General features: G+C 50.3%; 1 protein-coding gene and 1 long non-coding RNA gene across 2 annotated transcripts in view; one reads left to right on the forward strand and one right to left on the reverse strand.

Annotated features, from left to right (window-relative positions):
* The first annotated feature begins 571 nt into the window (after positions 1–571).
* LOC120863328 lies at positions 572–11,917 on the forward strand. The gene is made up of 3 exons (XR_005720971.1): positions 572–921; positions 4,727–4,972; positions 11,781–11,917. It is a non-coding gene; the product is annotated as an uncharacterized LOC120863328 (long non-coding RNA).
* Positions 11,918–16,229: 4,312 nt separating this feature from the next.
* Positions 16,230–21,179, reverse strand: part of TENM2 (teneurin transmembrane protein 2) — a 761,851-nt gene continuing 756,901 nt past the window's right edge. The window contains exons 26-27 of the mRNA XM_040239453.1: positions 20,022–20,152; positions 16,230–18,382 (exon numbers count right to left, since the gene is read on the reverse strand). Of these exons, the coding sequence (XP_040095387.1) occupies positions 17,621–18,382; positions 20,022–20,152 (893 nt within the window). The 3' untranslated portion in view covers positions 16,230–17,620. The remainder of the gene's footprint in view (positions 18,383–20,021; positions 20,153–21,179) is intronic.

Raw genomic sequence — 21,179 nt, forward strand, 5'->3', positions numbered from 1 at the left:
CAGTGGCTGTGGATTGACTGGGCATCCTGAACCAGGCACTGAGCTGGCACTTCCCACACCCAGCTGGGGCTGGGGGTTGCAAAGGGTCAGACACAATTGAAGCAACTTAGCAGGCATGCACATGGAGATGCTAGGGACCTGTAGAGCCGAGGTAGGGGCTTCCTTGGAAGAGGTGCCTTGGGTGGGAGAAGTAGGGGGAGGAATCAGACCCAAGCCTGCCTGACATTAAATTCCAGGCTGCAGAGTAGATAGTGTTAACATAAGACCTCCCACACCTGGGAATACAGAAGATTCTCCCAGCACATGAGATCTGGCATCTGAGTGCTTGGTGAAGTTCTAGATTTATCTGAATGGTGAATGGCATGACTGTTACCCTAAGGGCACAAGGACCCAGAAGCCTTGCCCTCCACAGGTTTTCCTCCTCATTTCATCTTCAGCACCTCAGAGAAGAAGTCAATTTCCAATCACCAAGTTAACGAGTAACACGGTTGCCCCCACTAGGGGCAAGGTTCAGGCATGTGCTCTCACTGAACGCTGGATTGGGCAGGAGGATTGTGGGGGAAGGTGGGAGGCGATTTCTGTCCCTGCGTGGAGCCACCAGCGTGGACACGGTCCACTGCCTGGAGTTTGATCAGCAGAGCCCTCTCGTCGGCAGGGAGGCCAGGAACTCCCTTGTTCCAGGTGGTGAGGAGGCTCCCCATCTGTGCAGCATCCTCTTGTGGAGAGTGAGCTGGGGCTCGCCTCACGCAGGGAGCTTCCGAGGCAGCAAAGATGGCAAACAGTAAGTGCAGCGAGTCTTTGGGGGAAATGAATAAATGGACTCGTGCAGGAGCAAGTGACATGTGCTAGAGGCTAGGATTTACCTGTGACCAGGAGCTGATCCCAGGACCTGATTCTTCAGCTTCACCTCTTGCACTCAAGGTGAGGTGGGCTGAGTTCTTTCCATTGCCACTGAAGAACCAGGACTGGGAAGGTGAGCTGTGTGTCTGGAGCTGCGTGCGTTTTGTGCCTGCAGGTAGAGAGGGCGTGTGTTTCTGCACACTCAGATGTGTTGTGTAGTTAGCAGAGCAGGTGGCTGTTGTCTCAGAGGTCCTGGGTGTTGCTAAACTCAGCAAGCAGGTGGCATTCTTTTGCCTCCCCACCTCTTGTTGTGCCCTTCAACAGGGGTGGAAAACAAACAGCATCAAAGGCGCATGCGTGCGCGTGTGCACACACACACACACACACACTTACTCACTCAGTCACTCACTCCATCATGCTCCTCCCCCTACTTCCCCCACCCTACCCCACAGCAAAACACACTGTGAAGCACCCTTTCCAAGGAAACCCCTACATCGGCTCTACAGGTCCCTGGCATCTCATGTGCATGCCTGCTAAGTCGCTTCAATCATGTCTGACTCTTTGCGACCCCATGGACTATAGCCCGCCAGGGTCCTCTGTCCATGGGATTCTCAAGGCAAGAACACTGGAGTGGGTTGCCATGCCCAGGGAATCTTCCCAACCCAGGGATCGAACCCTCATCTCTTATGTCTCCTGCATTGGTAGGCAGGTTCTTTACCACTAGTGCCACCTGGGAAGACCCTGCAGTTGTGCATGGGACAGCCATGAAGCCATGCACAGGTCCTCACTGCAAAGAAGCACCTGGGGTTGGGCATTAGCTCTCCTGGACAGTGGTCTCTTTACAGGGAGATGGGTAGGGTGTATTTTAGGATGAGTTCCCTGGGAAAAGATTCTGGGCTGAAGATTTGAGTGCAGGAAGCTTCTTGGCATGCCAGGAACACCTGGGAGGGAGGGAGGGATGCAGGGTTGGGTGGAGGGGAAGCTGGGCTGCAGTGCCATAGGAGCATCGGCCTGGGCCAATCCCACTGGAGCTCTGGAGCTGGGATAACTCTTCAGAGATGCTGCTCACCCAGGGGCGCAGCCAGGCCTTTGAAGCTTGGGGTGGACTAGTTCCTGGATGTGAACTCCCCACCGGGGTAGGGGATGGTGTGACCTGGTGCCCCGCAGCTCCCTTCAGAGAAGGGGTTCATGAGGCTTCTGCAGGCAAGGTTCCCAGTCTGGGGAGAACCAGTGCCAGGAAGCTGAGGGCAGGGATCTTCGCCTGCATCAGCAGGTGGCCTGCACCACGGTCCAGACCGTATCATTGTCAACTGGTTGCCCACACCCTGAAAATGTGGAAGAAAATGTCCTTGTGCCGCTTCTACCCAAGTTGTTATCAGTAGTTAATTGCTGATTTGTTTTAGAATCCTGCCGGGCCTCAGTTCTTCGCCTTGCGTGTCCAAGCACTGTATCTTTGAAGTCAAAGGAGAAAGCTTTCACCTAACCTTTAGGCATGTTCTCTACCCTCTTCCCTCTCTCTCTCTTTTTTTTTCATGTTGTAAATGGTAGGGCTTCCTTTTTCTTGTTTTTAAAAATTAATTTTTATTGGTGTACAGTGCTTTACAAGGCCATGTTATTAATAGTGGGTTTCTACTGTACAGCAGTGAATCAGCTATGTGTATACCTATATCCCCTCGTTTTTGGATTTCCTTCCTATTTGGGTCACTACAGAGCCCTGAGTTCCCCGTGCTGCACAGCAGGTTCTCATTAGTTATCTATTTTATATTCAGCTGTGTCCCAGGTGGGTTCTTTACCATTAGTGCCACCTGGGAAGCCGTATCAATAGTGTGTATGTGTCAGTCCTAATCTTCCAATTACTCCCACTCTCACTTCCTCCTCGGTATCCATATGTTTGTTCTCTTAATCTCTCTCTCTCTCTCTTTTTTATTTTTGGCCTGGCCACATGGCTTGTGGCATCTCAGTTCCCCAACCAGGGACTGAAGGTGGACCATGGAGCAAAAGCCCAGAATCCCAACCAGTTGGCCGCCAGAGGCGCCCTGTTTAATGGCTCTTTGATGTCTTTATCCTTTCTTGTATTCCTCATGTGCATGGTGTAGCTATCCCCTCTATGGCCCCTGCCAAACTACCAGTGTGATGCCACTGAACACGGGTTGGGAAGGACAAGTCATCTCAGGAGCAGGTCCCAGCACCTCCCTGAGTGCAGGAACAGAGGGAAGGGGCTGGGGTGGGAGCCCTGGGGCCACAAGCAGAGGCCTGGAAGAGCTGGCCTGCTTCCCTCTGCTCTGAGGGCCTGAGCCTGCCTGGGTATGAAATGGCTTAGACTTGGTCTCCGCCCTGTTTCACCCGGTGCTTTCCCATCCACGGGGCATGCTTCTGAATGGGACTCTCTTCCTTTCTGTGCTGGTCCTCAGTTCCCCCTCGGCCAGATCCCCGGCGGGATGACACAGGGGTTTCCAGCAGGGGTGGGGGTTGCAAAGCGGGGGAAAAGGACCTCCAGGGTGATGCTTCTGCCTTCGGGTACGAAGCTGAGCCCCTGGCAGAGTCTCAGTTCTCTGTCCTGGCATTGTTGAGTTGGTGCTAAGTGCTGAGTTGGGCATTGTTAAAGAGTTGGTGCTAAGTGCTATCTTCTCTAGCCTGTACTTAACAAGAGCTAGCACGTGGGACTGTGGCATCTCCGCATAAGTGCTTTTCACAGAGTGGGTGTCAGTGGAGTCTCATAACCCCTGAAGGAGACACGGAGCATCATTTTCTCCACTTCACAAAGGAGGAAGCTGGGTCTTAGGGAGCTTGCCTGAGGCTTGGAGCAAGTACATAGTAGAGCAGGGTTCAACCTCAAGTCACTGATTCCAAAGTTTGTGTCAGAAACCCTTTCACTGCCCACCTTGAGTGTAGAGACTGTCAGATGTCCCATCCTACAAGGTCAGAAGAGGCGCATAAAGTGGCCATCCCACTGTACTTCTGTATACAGAGTCTACATCTGTGCCGAGAGCGATGCTACACAAACTTCCTATCTTTCCATGCCAGGGGTTCTGGGACTAAGGACTGGTCTCCGCTCTGAGTCTCCCCTTCTGGGGTCCACCACCAAGGAGATACTACTCAGTAGCTAAAAGAAGAGGATGGATTGCTGCCCCACCTCCCAGGCCCTCCCCTGCCCCGCTAGCCCCCCCTGCTGAAAGGGAGGCAGCGACCTGAACACCGCAGACGAGCGGCGGCAGGTCTGTTTGGGTGAGGCGTAGCTCCCAGGGTCCATTCTAGTGATGAACATCAGAGCCATCCCAATGAGAAAGTGACACGTGGAGAGGGGCAAGGGACCGCTCAAGGGCCCTCCTTTGGGACCTAGGCAGGAAGCTGGGTGGGGCCTGAGATGACTGGGTGATGTTGTATTTCCTCCTTCCTCCCCTGTCCTGTTCCAGGAGTCCCTTGAAAAGGGGTCTCTGATGGTGATTGATGATTTCCAGTGTCCTCCGGAAGGAGCTGGGCATGGTGCCGTGGCATCCATGGCATTTCTAGAGACAATATGAGTCAGTGTCCATCGCGCCAACCTGTAAGGTTTCCAGGGCAGCTTGCAGGAGGTGGTGTTTTTCTCAGGAGCACTAGTCTGCCAAGCTGTTGTCCTTCTGATTATTGTGGGAGCCTCCGCTGGTCAGGTGTGTCTTGACTCTTTCAGCTCTGGGGGTATACCGGACATCCTGATGCCAGTAACACTGGCGTGAAGAGTGAGAAGACGGGTTAGGGAGAGGCATGTCTTACTTAGTCTGCCAGAAGTGTACAGCAGACCGTGTTTTGAGCGATGGGGTGGAAGGCCTGGGGTCTGCACCGGGTGCTATGACCTGCATGTGTGTGTCTGTTGAATTGCAACACACATTGTAGGTTTGCCCGTGTGCAGGGGAGCATGATTTCCAGTGTGGGCCGCATGGAGGAAGAATGTGTATGTGACACACTGCAAGGAGCTGGGGAGGACTGCATGGGTACCAAGACACACTGGGCATGAGCCAAGGCATCACACAGCGCGGTGGACCGGCGACCTGCGCTGTGCGGGGAACGCACGGAACTTGTGAGAACGTGGGAACAATGGAACGTGCAGAGCAAAGCGGTGCGTGCAAGGGAAGCAGCACACCGTGGATTAACTTGGGTGAGTGCTGACAAATGTCTGCTTAGGGGGAGCTGGCCTGCCTGACCAGGGGGCTGGAGTCTGGGGTGGAGGAGAGATGGGGGGGGGGGGGGGAAGGCACTAGAGCAGCACTTCTCAACCGAGGGCATTTCTCCCGCCTCCAGAGGACAGCAGGCCATGTCTCGAGGGGTTGTCACAACTAGGCAGGTCTTCCCAGGTGGCTCTAATGGTATAACCCACCTGCTAATGCAGCAGACTTAAGAGATGTAGGTTCGATCTCTGGGTCGGGAAGATCCTCTGGGAAATGAAATGGCAACCCACTCCAGTATTCTTGCCTGGGAAATCCCATGGACAGAGAAGCCTGATGGGCTACAGCCCATGAGGTTGCATAAGAGTCGGATACGACTGAAGCGGCTAGGCACGCACACAACCAGGCACGGGGACCTACCTAGTGCTTAGAGGTCCTGGATGTTGCTCAGCCTCCTACATGGACAGGACCGCCCCACGACAGACTGGCCAACCCAAAGTGTTTGTGGTACTTGGCCCGACACCCGTGCAGTATAGCAGAGGCTGGTCTGATGGGCAGAACCACCTCTGCTGACAATGCAGTTGACACTAAGGGGAGGTCCAGCTCCCCCCTGTGCTGGGGGCGGGAGAGAGGAAGTGAAGGGGCAGGGGAATGTCCAGTCCTTCCCCATCCCCAGTTCTGCCCAGTGACAGGTTCTCTAGGCTGGTGTTGGGAGGAGGTTCCCTGCCTTCACAGAGGACTGGAAAGGCGCATGGTGGGTGGTGGCAGGTGCTGCGGGAGGTGGATAAGAAAGAACCTTAGCAGGAAGACTTGATGGGCTTGGTGCCTTTTTGCCCATTAAGTTTCAACATAGATCTTCCCCATGTGATACCCGAGCATGTGTTTCTTTCTGTGTAATAGTCACTTATTTGGCTGTGCTGAGTCTTAGCTGCAGCATGTGGCATCTAGTTCCCTGACCAGGGATTGAACTTGAGCCCCCGGTACTGGGAGTGCAGAGTCTCAGCCGCGGGACCACCAGGAAGTTCCTATGTCCTTTCTTCCAAATCTCCATCAGCGTCGAATTAACTACCCCCGCCCCCCGCCGTGTTCCCATTGTGCCCTGTGGTTCTCTCCCCAGCACTTCTGTGTTGCATTGTGACTCTTGTTTTGTTGGTTGGCATTCCCCACTGGACTGCTCCCAGATGGCTGTGTTCATCCTTGGATCCCTAACCGAGCACCTGAGGTGTGTGGGGACACTTTGTTGACAGAATAGATAAATGCGTGGTTTCAGTGGATACATCAGCAGCTAACATGTTTTTGTCTAAGCATTTATCTTTCCTGGGGGAAACCACCTTTCCCCACTCTTTATGGCCCCAGAGTTCTAATTTTTTTTCTGTTGAAGTATAGCTGATTTACAATGTTGTGTTAATTGCTGCTGTACAGCAAAGTGAGTTAGTTATATACAGATTTATGCATATGTGCCTTTTCATATTCTTTTCCATTATGGTTTATCACAGAGTATTGAATACAGTTTCCTGTGCTATACAGTAGGAACTGTTGTTTGCCCATTCTATTAATATGTATGCCAGTTTGCCTCTGCTAAGCCCAAACTCTCGATCCATCCCTCTTATTCCCGCTTCTCCTTGGCAACCACCCGTCTGTTCTCGATGTCCCTGATTCTTTTTCTGTTTCGTAGTGTGTTATATTTCTGCTCATTTGTGTCATGTATTAGATTCCACAGATAAGTGATGCCATATGGTATTTGTCTTTCTCTCTCTGACTTACTTCACTTAATATGATAATCTCTAGTTTCATCCATGTTGCTGCAAATCTATGGCCTCCAAGTTCTGGTGGGATTTGGGCCAATTCAAGGTCTTCTGTGGGTAGAGGGAGGCTTCTCTGCTATTTCCACGGGTGCTGCAAGGATATAGGTTTGGGGTTGTTAGCAGTCATGGTTCCCACACATGGAGAAAGCCTGCTTGGGAATAAGGCCACTTCCTACGGGCAGCAGAGGTGGAGGCGGGGCAATGATGTCCTTTGAGCCCCTGCATCCGACCGTGTCTGAAGTCAGCCATGCCTTTGGAGTTGCCAGTGTTTGCTTCGTGTCAGGGTTCGGACCCTTAGCATCACAGGTGCCCTGAGTAACAGTGATGCTGCCTGGGGGCAGAGCCAGTCTGGGACCTTCCTCTCATGTCCCTCCAGCCTCCTGAATGATAGATGCACACCTGCTGACTTCAACCCATGGGGCAGAATCCTTCTGGCCAGTGGCTCCTGCCTTAGAGCAAATCCGTGTTTGACAAGGTCACACTAAGGTGAGGGATTGTTGAGGGAGGGGCCTGGCAATGAAAATAATGAACCATAATATAGTGAGATAGTAGACTGAGAGCAGGAGGAGGATTTCCAGACACTAGGAAGGGTCTATTGTGTTGTGTGACTTCATCTGGTCACTTCCTCTCTTCAAGCCTCAGTTTCTCAACTGCTCCTGACTGTCTCACTGGGTGAATGTAAAATTCAGATAAGATCGATTAATTTGGGTGAAATTTTTTTTTTTTTTGACATGGACCATTTTTAAAGTCTTTATTGAATTTGTTACAGTATTGCTCCTGTTTTACGTTTCGGTTTTTTGGCCAAGAGGCATGTGGGATCCTAAGTTGCTAAGTTGTCTGACCCTTTGCAACCCCATGGACTGCAGCAGGTCAGGCTTCCCTGTCCTTCGCTATCTCCCAGAGTTTGATCAAACTCATGTCCATTGAGTCAGTGATGCCATGCAAGCATCTTGCCCTCTGTCCTCCCTGACCAGCGATCAAATCCACACCCCCTGCACTGGAAGGCAAAGTCTCAAGCACCACCAGGGAAGTACCAGGTGAAAGCATTTGATAATTTCATTGGGTTTAGAGAGAGAAGGGGACCAGAGATTCACTGGAAAGGACAGATGAGCAATTGCTAAGGGGAAAGGATGGAAGAGAATGCTGCATGGAAGTGGCCACCCCCACCGAGGACTAAAGGTGGTCAGTTCAGCTCAGTCGTGTCTGACTCTTTGCGACCCCATGGACTGCAGCAAGCCAGACTTCCCTGTCCATCACTAACACTGGGAGCTTATTCAAACTCATGTCACTTCTCACTACTGCAAAAAAAAAAAAAAAACAAACAAAAAAACTCATGTCAATTGAGTCATTGATGCCATCCAACCATCTCATCCTCTGTTGTCCCCTTCTCCTCTTGCCCTCAATCTTTCCCAGCATCAGAATCTACTCCAATGAGTCATTTCTTCACATCAGGTGGCCAAAGTACTGGAGTTTCAGCTTCAATATCAGTCCTTTCAATGAATATTTAGGACTGATTTCCTTTAGGATGGGCTGGTTGGATCTCCTTGCAGTTCAAAGGACTCTCAAGTCTTCTCCAACACCACAGTTCAAAAGCATCAATTCTTTGGCACTCAGCTTTCTTTATAGTCCAACTCTCACATCCATACATGACTACTGGAAAAACCATAGCTTTGACTAGATGGACCTTTGCTGGCAAAGTAATGTCTCTGCATTTGAATATGCTGTCTAGGTGGGTAATAGCTTTTCTTTCAAGGAGCAAGCGTCTTTTAATTTCATGGCTGCAATTACCATCTGCAGTGATTTTGGAGCCCCCCAAAATAAAGGTAGGTGGGGCAAAAAGAGAGGTGGTCTGTCCTGCTCAGGCTGGAGCCCTGATGAGGACTGTGTAGCTGGCCAGGTGCCAGGTGATCACCCCCTACCTTCACTACCCTTCTAACTGAGAACCCAGGTAACGGACCCCACCAAGATCCTTCTATTTCTTTCTCTGGGAGGGTGACCACTGGGTAGACTGTTCCTATGGGGGGTGCAGGCATAGCTTCTTTTCCTCTTGCCCATGGGTCTGCTAGCTGAGTGCATGCTTATTGCTTTCTGTAGTTTATGTGTGGGGCGGATGGAAAGGGAGTGGTGACCTTTGCTCTTTGACAGGTGAAGCTTCAGGACTGGGACCCTGTCTAGCTAATCTCGGGACAGGGGCTCCACCTTCTGTTCTCACAGGCTAAGAGTAATCATGCTTCGTGTTGGATGAATGCTGCTGCTGCTGCTGCTGCTGCTAAGTCGCTTTAGTCATGTGTGACTCTGTGCGACCCCAAAGACGGCAGCCCACCAGGCTCCCCTGTCCCTGGGATTCTTGAGGCAAGAACACTGGAGTGGGTTGCCATTTCCTTCTCCAATGCATGAAAGTGAAAAGTGAAAGTGAAGTCGCTCAGTCGTGTCCGACTCTTAGCGACCCCATGGACTGCAGCCTACCAGGCTCCTCTGTCCATGGAATTTTCCAGGCAAGAGTACTGGAGTAGTCATCCCCGAAATGGCAACCCACTCCAGTGTTCTTGCCTGGAGAATCCCAGGGATGGAGGAGGCTGGTGGGCTGCCGTCTATGTGGTCACACAGAGTCGGACATGACTGAAACGACTTAGCAGCAGTAGCAGCAAGCTAGGTGTTAGTTACAGTATCTCCCTGTGAGATGGGATCATCATACCCATTCAGAGGTGAGGAAAGTGAGGCTTCAGAGGTTAGGTCAAGAGCCCAGGCTTAGCTAGAAAGGGTAGGGTGGGGGACAGTGGGATTTAAATGGTAATATGCTGTGAAAGGAAAACAGGGCATCATTTTGGGGTTACGGTCTTTGGAGTAGAAAATAAAACTTTAGAGCTTCCCTGGTAGCTCAGTGGTAAAGAATCTGCCTGCTAATGCAGGAGACATGGGTTCCATCCCTGATCTGGGAAGATCCCACATGCCATGGAGCATCTAAGCCCATGTGAAACAACTACTGAGCTTGTGCTCTAGAGCCTCAGAGCTGCAATGACTGAAGCCCACATGTCTAGAGCCTGTGCTCCCCAACACAAGAAACCACTGCAATGAGAAGCCACATACTGCTAGGGAGTAGTTCCCATTCACTGCACCCAGAGGAAAGCCTGTGTAGCAGCAAAGACCCAGCGAGCCAAATAAATACATAAAATTATTTTAAGAAAAAATAATTTAAATCCCAATTTTGTACTTGCCAAGCACTTCATATTTATTATTTTTGTTACTCTTTTCAAATAATCCTATAAAGTAACTTCCCCGTTTTGCAGCTGAGAAAACGGGTTTCTCAGGAAGGGGAAGGTTTGTTTGAAAATCTACTCGGAATACGTGGTGGAGCTAGACTCTGAATCCAGTCTGGCTGTTCCCAGGGCTAATATTCTTTGGAATCTTGCTTCCTGGAACCGATTACAGGGGCCTCTTTGAGGGCACAGGACTCTTCTCTGGGCCCAGGGCTTTTTTGGCTGTCTCTTGATTCTCAGAGTGGAGCTGCCTAACATTTTCGCTAAACCGGTCCCGGGTGCCCAGGCCCAGATCCAGGAAGATTTTGTGGGAAAGGCTGCCACCTTGTGGCCAGATAGCAAGCATGTACCAGGAGGAAGCAAGGGTTTAGGAGGGTGGGGCTTGGGCAACAGGTGAGGTCAGTCTCTGGAAAGACTGCAGCTGGTGCAGACTTGGTTTTGGAGGGCTGCCCCGCAGTTGGAGGGCCAGCTTGGGCCTCAGAGGGAGGGTTCAGGCTTCCCAGGAGCGTCAGGATGGATGGTGGGGCTTGGCTGTCGGCACACTGGATCAGAATTTTCCTGCAAAGTCCTGACGTGAGCCCATCAGAGGAATCCTGAAGGTAAGCCTAGGTTAGACTTCTCCTTAAGCCCTTCTGAGGCATTGGTTCTTTTACCTGTGTGGAGAGGCCATGTTGGTGTCTGTGACACTTCCCCTGCAGGACACCCTCGGAGCTTCTGGACTGAATCCTGCCTGAGCTCGACCCTGTACCAACACTGTCCCCAGCTCTGAGGGAGATACAGAGCCTCCTCCTCCCTCCAAAACCTAATCCTGTGTCTCCTCATCATCTGGGCTGTTACACGGGGGCTGATGCAGCCTCCCAGACTCTGTTCTTTCTGCTCCTCTCCCCTCTCCACTTTGCTAGTCAAAGGATTTCCTAGTAATATTTCTCCCCAGGAAGGTGCAAGAGCCTTGCGCTTCCCTGGTGGCTGAGACAGTAAAGAATCCGCTTGCCAAGCAGGAGACGCGGGTTCAATCCTGGAGTCGGAAGATCCCCTGCAGAGGGGAATGGCAATCCACTCCAGTATTCTTGCCTGGGGAATTCCAAGGACGGAGGAGACTGGTGAGCTAAAGTCCATGGAGTTGCGAAGAGTCAGACATGACTTAACGACTAGACAACAAGAGCCCCGCTGCACACTCCTTGCGGTGTGGAAGAGGACGTGTGGCTTCTTAGCCTGGTCTCCTTCCTGCCTCACTCCGACATCGATGTCTGAGGCCACGTACCTCCTGTTAAGGCTCCAATCAGTACCTCTCCCCTGGCTGCAGGTTCGCTTTTCCTGGGAACTTCAGAATCTGCCCCTGGCAGCCACGCCCCCTCGAGATCCTGCTCTGATTGGTCTGGGCCCTGGAGGTTGTGGGCGTGCTCGGAGAGCTCCACGTGGCCGGGAGGGTCCTCGTACGTAGCCATTGCTCTATCCTTCGGCAAGTTCTCCGCGGTCAGCTTATGACTTTCTTCTCACTCCTGCAACCTATTTCTTAGTCCGGGCAGCCCTCTCTCCTTCTCTTCCCCACGGTCTCGTCCCTGTGAGTACCCAGCTCTAAGCTCGTGGACAGAACTTGTGGTCCTCTTCCCCGCCTTCACTGTTTGGGGCATCATTTCTGTGCCAGCGTCGAGCCCTCTCTGTCCCACAGATTGACTTGTGAGTTAGTCCTCACGCTTTAGACGGTGAGATTTTGGACCACATTTTATTTCTCTTTGTAGTCCAAGCTTCTGACGGTGCCCGGGAAGACCCTGTACTCGGTGACTGGGAATGTCGACGAATGACTGAATGGACAGCCAAACTCCATGTTGCTGAGATCTCCGAGCCTTTCCGAAAAGCCATGAGCAGTGCTGGGGTCTTGAGGTACATGTTCCTGTGTCCTGGGCCTGGGAGGGAGGAGGGGCACCCTCGAGTAGGATTTGAGGGCCAGTTTTCTCCATCTTCCTTCACAAGCTGCATAAAAATCTCTTACCCCTAGTATGAACAGGTCATGCCCCAAGTTCTACTTTTAGAAAGTGTGCTTGGAGCAAAGATTTAGAAATCATAAAAGCTAGCATTTACTGGGGACTTAGCATGTGTTGGTGATATATGCAATTTCATTTAATCATCCAAGCAGCCCCATGTTTATCAGCCCTGATTTATGGGTCAGGAAACAGAGGCTCCTAGATGCTGCCTTATGTGGCAATGACTGCTTAGACTCATGAACATCTGGTCTCCTCTTCCTGGATTCCTAGTCAGACTACATTGTCAAAATGTCCTTTGCAGTAGGAAGGTCCATGGAACCCCTCATGGAATGTGAGTGGAGGGGATGAGTATACATCCAAGTGTGGCCCATTGTAAATAAAGTAGTTACACATGTGCTCTTGGCACGACTTCAAAGATTCTGAGGATATAGAAGAAGGTAGAGCCACAAGATGGAAGGAGCCTGGGGCGCCCACTGGGGCAGGGCCATTGCCCCTGCTGGCCCACAGTGGACAGCTGCACAAGTAAGGATTCAGCATTTTCTGTGTTAGCTTGTATTAGGTATCTCTCTCTCTCTCTTTTTAAACTTACTTGGCTGCGTCAGGTCTTCGTTGTGGCGTGAGGAAGTTTTAGTGGTGGCATGTGGACTCTCAGTTGTGGCATGTGGGATCCCTGGCCAGGGATTGAACCCGCGCCCCCTGCATTTGGAGCACGGAGCCTTAGCCACTGGACACCGGAAGTTCCTGGGTTTATCCCTTAAAGCAGCTAATGCTATTTACCCCAATTAATACATGTAATTTCCCAAAGGGCTTTCCTGGTGGCTATGATGTTGTTGAATGACAAAGAACTAGGATTGAATGATAAGATCGTGTGTAGAGCGCATTACACTGTTCTTGGCATGTGGCTATAAAGAATCTGCCTGCAATGCAGGAGACACGAGTTCCATCCCTGGGTGGGGAAGATCCCCTGGAGAGCGAGTGGCTACCCTCTCTCGTATTCTTGCCTGAGAAATCCCATGAACAGGAAGCCTCGAAGGGGTTGCAAAGAATCAGACATGACTTAGTGACGAAACAACATAAACGAACCTTCCCAAGCCCTGTGTTTCATGAGTGGTCAAGTTAGGATTTGTTCCCATCAAGCTGACTTCAGAGTGTACACTCTTGTCCCCTGAAAGGCCTTTCTGGAATTGTCTTTCATTGTGCAAATGCTGAGTTGGCTGAAAAATTTGTTCAGGCTTCTCCGTGAGATGTTATGGAAAAAGTACGGCCAACCCGTACTTTTGGAAGAGGTGAAACATTTTATGCTGGTCATTCTAGGTCTGGGTTAAGGAAAGACAGAAGTTTTTTTGTTTGTTTTTTAACTCAAGACCATCTCCTTCTCCTGTATTATGAGTGTGCATGTTGTGAGGGGCTGGGCTTGCCTGGATAGAACACTGATGGATAATTCAAAGATGGCTGGCATAGAAGAGGAGAGTTTCACATTCAAGGGAGACTCTGGTGACATGTGACTGCCTGTGCGCTGCACTGTGAGCCCACCCTCTTTGGTCTGCCTGCTCCCCCCGCCCCCCGCCCGGCCATGAGGCTGGTGAGGTTGGGCAAGCTCCCACCGCCTTATTACCTGAGATCCCCTCCCCGTCTTGGTGGCCCCACTGGCTGCATCTTCCCTGGAGAGACAGGGCACAGCATTTGGTCCCCATGTGGTTGGGATTCAGCCTGGCTTTATGACCAACTGGAGGCTGTTCTGTGGTCTCAGATCCAAGGGGTCCTGACACCAGTCAGATTAAACAAGGCAGCTGGACCAAGCACATGGGAGGACCTGTGTCCTGCTTCCTGTTCTTCTAAAAGAAAATAGGGAAAGAAAGCTTTACATGTGCTTCTTTTTTAAAGGTATTTAAAAAATATTCATATTATTTGACTGCGCTGGGTCTCGGTTATGGCATTTGGCCTCCTGGGTCACAGCCTGTGGGCTCTAGTTCCCTGATCAGGAAGTCAGACTAGCCCCCCTGCATTGGGAGTGCAGAGTCTTAGCTACTGGACCACCAGGGAAGTCCCTACACGTGCTTCTGAGAAGGAAATTCTCGGCTGTATCTTTGTTCTCCTGTTTGATTCACTCATCACAGCTTGCTCTGCTGATAAGAGGGCCATGGGATCTGATACACCATGGCCTCTCTAGCCTGGCCTCTCTTCCCATCTCCTTCCACCTGGGGAAGCCACCCCTGGTCAGGCTAGAGAATTAAAGGCAGTGATGGTTCGGAAACCTTGGAGGGCTCAGGGCAACATGCCACCCGGATGTGCTGGAGAGGTTTGGGAATCAGCCACAGCTGGGCTTCAATCATTCCACCACCTCCCAGCTTGTGACAAGCAGCCTCAGTTTCTCCACTTGCAAAGTGAATGATACTAGGAGCTTGTCTTTGCAATCTGTCCACTCGATTTGTTTCCTCCTTGATGGCCAGCAACCTTCCTTGTTATCTCACATAGATGATTGCATCAGCTCCCCTGCCTGGTCACACCACATTCAGAGAACTTGTTGATGAGATTAAAGCAGACTCCCTGTTTGTAATACCAAAAAAAAAGAAAAAAAAGTCTTTAATTAGGGTGTTTTCTGAACCTTGAAAGCCTCTTCTGTTTTCTGGCCTGACAGTGTGACCACTGTCCCTTTGCACGTACTGTTCTCTGGGTCTGGGATGTGTTCACTTCTTTTCATCAGGCTAACTCCTCAACTTTCAAATCTCAGTAACTTCCTTCGCATTCTCAGTCTAGGCTACATCCCCAGTTAAGTGCTTTTATAACTTTGTAAATCTCTCCTTCTTGGTATTGACCCCTGTCATTTTACTTTATAGTGTAACTACTTGACTGTTGTCTGTTTGCATCCCTGACTGTAAGTTTCATGAGATTAATGCCCCTATTCATGTCACCTCCTTTATCCCCAGAATTTAGCATAGGGTCTAGCATATAGTAAGCTCTCAGAATAATGCTGTTGAATGAAAAAAAAAAAAAAAGAATTGAATGAAAATATTGTGTGTAGAGCACTTAGCTCTCTTCTTGGCATGTAGTCAATATCAAAAAATGGGGCTTCCATGTTGGCTCAGACAGTAAAGAATCTGCCTGCAATGTAGGAGGCCTGGGTTCAATCCCTGAGTCAGGAAGATCCCCTGGAGAAAAGAATAGCTGCCCACTCCCAATGTTCTTGCCTGGAGAATTTCATGGACAGAGGAGCCTGGTGGGCTACTGTCTATGGGGTTGCAAACACTGTTCTTGGCATGCAACAAGCATTAATAAATATATGAGCTGTTAATGATAGTATTACTATTCTGACTGTGGGACTGGTGGGGAAAAGTTCATCCAAATCATAAGTGTTCTTCTGATGTATATGTATGGCTGAGTCCCTTTGCTATTCACCTGAAACAACCAAAACATCGTTAATTGACTATACACCAATACAAAATAAAAGTTTAGTTTGGGAAAAAGAAAAAAAATAACTTTTATTAAAAAAAAAAAAAAAGGTCTTCTGACTTTGGTTGCCTGAAGTTTGCAAGTTCTGGGGTAAAGTGATCTAGTGTGGAGGACAATCTACACATATGCGCATACACACAGAGCCACACAGACACATGCAGGTCTCCCACGGGAACAACTGTGTTTGATTTCAGTTTCCTGGCAGCACCTTCTAGAACTAGAATGTGGCAGCAGGCAGAAGGCTGACTGTCCCAGGAGTACTGGAGGAACCATCCAGGCACCAGTGGGCCTGAGGGTCTTCACCACCCACTTGTCTCAGGCCCACACTCTCCTCATCTCTGCTCCATGCAGAGTGGGGCTGCAGATGTTGCGAGAGATCACTCTAGAGAAGCTTGGAGAACAGGGGATGCCTCTAACGAAGACTCCCCCGAAGTTCAAAAGTCCATATCTGCCTGAGCATCTTGACAAGATCCCTCTTTCCTCCGGCTTCTCTAGTGGCTCAGATGGTAAAGAATCCGCCTGTAATGCAGGAGACCTGTTCGATCCCTGAGTTGGGAAGATCCCCTGGAGAAGGGAATGGCAACCCACTCCAGTGTTCTTGCCTGCAGAATCCCACGGACAGAGGAGCCTGGCGGGCTGCAGTCCGTGGGGTCTTAAGCATCGGACGTAACAGCGACCAACCATGCACACGTACCCTTTTCTCCAGAACTTTCGACCTTTGCACTCACCGCAAAGCATTTCCACAGAAGACCAGTGTCCACAGGAGTTTTAGAGACTTTATTATGTATAAACAATTTAAACACTTTGCCATAAATTATCTTTGCCTGTCCCTAGTCTTTGCTTAGCAGCAAATTAAAATTAATATAAAAACTCGATGAACAAGTCATACATGTATATTACAAAAAAGTTCCTGTACCAAAGTTCTTATTAGACATTTTTTTATGGTTTTTTTTTAAACATTTTTTTTTTCTTGTTTTTTGTGGGTTTTTAAAATTTTTTATTTTCTCTCCTCGTGGTGACTGTCATGTGATTGTCTCAGTTTCTGGACCAAACAAACACACTAATAATTGTAAATCTCAAACAGTGATTGTGCCTCGAGGCTTAGGTTATGTACAGGGTGATCTGAAGTGGTGCCCGTTTAGCAAAAGAGTGTCACGATGCCCACACCTCTACTGCAACTGATACCCACGAACTACGGAATCTAAACAGACTACACCCTGTAACTGCGTATTACTGTCCACAATGGAATCTTCAAAGACAAAAGTATGAAATTGATCTGTAGTGATTATAGCCACCCTTGGAATTAAATTTTACACTCTGCGCTCAAATAAATTAGCTCAGGCCAGACTAAATCAGGACCTGAGAGTTAAGTGCTGAACGGTATTATTTCGCTTCGATTTTCGATATTAATTTCCTTTTTTTTTCTTGTGTTTTTCTATTTTTTTTTCTTTAAAAAGTTATTTCCAGTGCTCACTCTTTCACTTTTATCCCCCCCTCCCCAGTCGCTACACACAAATCACCCCCAAAGTCGTGGTTTAAATGCACCTGTATTTGTTTAAACGAAAACGTCTGTAGTTATCTATCCAACGAGCAGTCTGAATCGTGGTCCTTAGCTGGTCCTGGGATGCTGGCCCTCACGGATGTCTGTGTGTCGCTCACGTGTGAATGAGTGAGGTAATAGAACATGAGGCCTTCTCATCTTCACGTCTCTGTTTCTCGGTCAGTGTGTGTGTGTGTGTGTGTGTATTTTGTTTGTTTCCTGTGTGCATATGTATGTTCTCGTTTCTTTTGAACATTTTGCGTCTTTTTCCGTCTCTTGGCTGCGTAGACCCTGAACAAGTGGGTCATTATTTTAGGGGAACTTGGAACATGGTTGTGTGTTTGTCCATTCGTCTCTTTTGTGTTTCGTTTGTGTTTTTTATTTTTCCTCAGGAATTTTGCCGCCGGGCTTTAGTCTACTCCAGGAGGTGGGACTTCTTGTGTGGACAGTAGCATTTGAACTCAAAAAATGTGAGCCTTCTTGCCACTTGGTCTCCTAAAGCAGCCCGGCCTTTAGTGCCCCGGTTAAGTCTTCATCTCCTTAGGAGAGGAGATAACAGTGACTCCCGCTGAGCCATCCAGGCGAGGAATGGCAGCAGACGATTTTGTTACCTCTTTCCCATCTCGTTCTGTCTTAAAAACTGGATGTTGCTGCTACTGTCCGCCAGCTCAGGGTACTGCTCGACGGGAAGCACGTAATAGCCCTCGTAGCCCTGCACGCGGCCCGTGCTCAGCAGCTGCTGCTTCTCGCCCTCCGTCCACAGGCGGCTGCCCTCGCGGCCGTCCCTGGCTTTCTGCTGCTCCTTGGCCCAGGCCGTGCCCAGTGCCCTCTGCCTGGCCTGGTCCAGGACGCGGGCCTTCTCTTCGTCCAGGGTGTCGGGGGTGAGGCCGTAGCGGATGCTGAGCAGCAGCGTGGAGTACTGGAACTCGATGTTGGTGAACCTTCGAGTCCTGCCGTTGACCAGCAGCGTGGGCTGCGACACGGTCACGTTCACCCCGCTCTCCAGCACCTTGCGGCCGATGGTGGTGCCCAGGGTGACCAGGTCGGCGTCGGCTGAGCCGATCTTAACGAAGTAGTGGGTGTCCTTGCCCTCGATGCTGTAGTGCATCTTGTCCAGGTAGTAGGCGTTGTTCAGCACAGACGCCACTTTGCGGCTGTCCTCGCTGGCGATGCTGGACACGCCGGTGGTCACCCGCCCCTCCTTGATGGCGAACATGATGCCTTTGCCGATGATGGGCGTGGTGGTGGCGAACCAGTGGCCTGCTTTCTCGCGGATGCTGGCGTGGAGCTTCTTAGAAATGACCTGTCCTTCAAGAGCCAGGAAGGCCTGGTTGTGCCTCTCGGTTGTCTGCTGGACACCTGTAATGAGCTGTGGGCAGAAGAGACACAGAGAGCTGAGGGGGTGGGCTGGGCCCACCCTGTGCAGGCAGGGGCTGGGTCAGAAAGAGGAAGGCTGGGACACCCCTGCAAGAATACGTCTGGCGTCTGTCATGATCAGAACTAAGAGAGCCCTACCTTTTGGAACTAGGACAGGCTGGCTTGTTTCCAGTGCTCTGATGGTATGGTCTTCCCACCTTGTAACTGTAAATGGGGGTGCAGAGGTATAATACCTGACCAGCATCTATACCCCGGCCTACCCACTTACCATGTCTCTCCATCACTGCAGGAGAGAGAGTCATTTGGCCCGGTGATGGTTTAGCAGCTGCCTTATACATATATAGGGGCTTCCCTGGAGGCTCAGGTGGTAAAGAATCTGCCTGCAATGCAGGAGACCTGGGTTCGATCCCTGGGTTGAGAAGGTCCCCTGGAGGAGGGAATGGCTACCAGCTCCAGAAGGGGATGTCCATTAACTTCCTTGAGTTGGCACTGTGCTACTCCAAGTCTGGCTAGGAACTGAGGCATCACCAGGACCCTCCCTGTTAGCAAAGACTAGAATCTTGGGCCTCCCTCCTGACCTGAGTCAGAAGCTGCATCTTAACAAGACCCTCTACCTGGTCTGCATGCATATGAATGTTTGAGAAGCACCAGGCTAAAGAGATTCCGGCTTTGTGGGCCAGAGGGAATATCCCTGGGCTTTTTGAGCCATTTGCTTTGGATCCTAGCCCTGCTTCTGCAGGGGGACGAAATCCCCATTATCTCCTTGGCCTTGAGTTGTCTACTCACAAATTACAACTCGTCTCAAATGGTGGTTGGGGGACAGGCTGGGATAATGGAGGAGGCTGTGCTGGGGAGGTAACGGCACTTAGATAAATGAGTGAAATGATGGCTATTCATCCAGTGAGTGGTCCCCACGGGGCAGAACTGTGAGAACACTGTTCTCAATTACCCGGCAGTTCCTCCTGGTCTCTCTCTAGTGACAGTCTGGACAATTATTCAGAGCAGCTGAGACCTTTCAGAGGTTGATTGTGCCAAGCATGGGTTCTGCAGCGGGAGAGATCCAAACGCAGATGCCTACCCCTCCCATCCAATTGTGGCCGCGGTCTCAGCTGCACCCAAATTGAAACTGACCACCTCTCGGTCATCACCAAGAAACCCAAGCACAGATTATGTTCTGAAAACTCAATCTGTATATGTTTGGGCCATAAAACGCTGAGACTTTATGTGAGGCATAAAAATGTTCTTTAATGGGACAGAAACTGCAAACCACCGTTTTATTACGTCCCATAAAAGCCAAAAGGGTTATGATCTTACAGGCAGTGCAGATGGTAGGTTGCTGCTAGATTTCTCAGTGCTGTTGTTAATCAAGGAGTGACTCAAGGGTATACACGGAACAGATAATGATACCACAATTAAGGTAATAATTGAGGTTGGGAAGAAATATGTGCTGTGCCAGACAAGTAACAGCACTGATGTCTGCTGTCTTGTGAAGCCACCAGGTTTCATGCCCCTTTTATACCCAGCTCCAATGTTTTCTGCTGCTACTGACATGTCCTTGGCCCCAACATGGTTCTGTTTGCCAGAGGGAATGATGACAGTATTTCGGATTCTTGGCAGGGACCTCCGCTTACCTGTCCGCTCTCACTTGCTTGACTCTCTGACAATTCATAGGGCGGAGGCACGAAATACATTTTGGCTCTTGGGAAGCCAGGAATTATGTTGCTGAGCTGAAATCCAAACATCACAAGCCAGCTTTTCACATCTATGGTGGAAACAGAAATAAAGACTTCTGAAATCACGATGGGTAGAAAGCCAGAGGGGATCTTGGAGAGAGAATGAAATAAAGTGGGATGTTGAGTATGAAGTCCAGCAGGAGAGGGAGGCAAGAGCCCGTGAGGGTGTCCTGGTCTGGACCTACAGCTGCTTTACCGGGGCTCTAGGAAACAGATGTCCTCCCAGACTTGGTCAGTTGACCCCAAACCCCCCTCCACGTGGTGATTTAGGACAGTGCTGGAGTAAGCTAGATCTCCCTTTGGATGCCCATGTTGTGTGACCTTCGGCAAGTTCCTGGCTCTCTCTCAACTTCAGGTTCATCAGATATAAACTACTAATGTCACTGGGCTGTCGTGAAGGTTGAGGGAGAAAATTCACGTGGAGGGCTTATCATGGTGCCTGGCACGTGGCTTGTTCAGTCACAATGAATTCCTTCATTTGGCAAGTACTTCAGTATTGATGGGCCAGTCAATGTGCTTAGAAGCTAGAGATACAATGATCAGAAATGTGTAGATGTGATGATTAACACTGTGCAGGACCTCCAGGCAGGGCCTGCTGCACCAAGCCTGGTTCATTATGAAAGGGGGGGGGGTCCCTCAGTGTATGCAATGCAGAGAGTCACCTGGCTCCTGAGACCCTTTCCTCAGTTATCTACTCTTCAAACAGAGGTCAAGAGAGAGCTCATCTGTGCTCAGAATATAATTGCCCTTTCCTGCTAAGGCCTAGTGGAGAAGGCAATGGCACCCCACTCCAGTACTCTTGCCTGGAAAATCACATGGATGGAGGAACCTGGTCGGTTGCAGTCCATGGGGTCGCTAAGAGTCAGACACGACTGGTGACTTCACTTTCACTTTTCACTTGCATGCACTGGAGAAGGAAATGGTAACCCACTTCAGTGTTCTTGCCTGGAGAATCCCAGGGATGGGGGAGCCTGGTGGGCTGCTGTCTATGGGGTCGCACAGAGTCAGACACAACTGAAGCGACTTAGCAGCAGCAGCAGCAGCAGCAGCAGCTAA

Source organism: Oryx dammah, unplaced genomic scaffold (genome assembly GCF_014754425.2).
Source record: "Oryx dammah isolate SB20612 unplaced genomic scaffold, SCBI_Odam_1.1 HiC_scaffold_5, whole genome shotgun sequence".
Lineage (NCBI taxonomy): Eukaryota > Metazoa > Chordata > Mammalia > Artiodactyla > Bovidae > Oryx > Oryx dammah.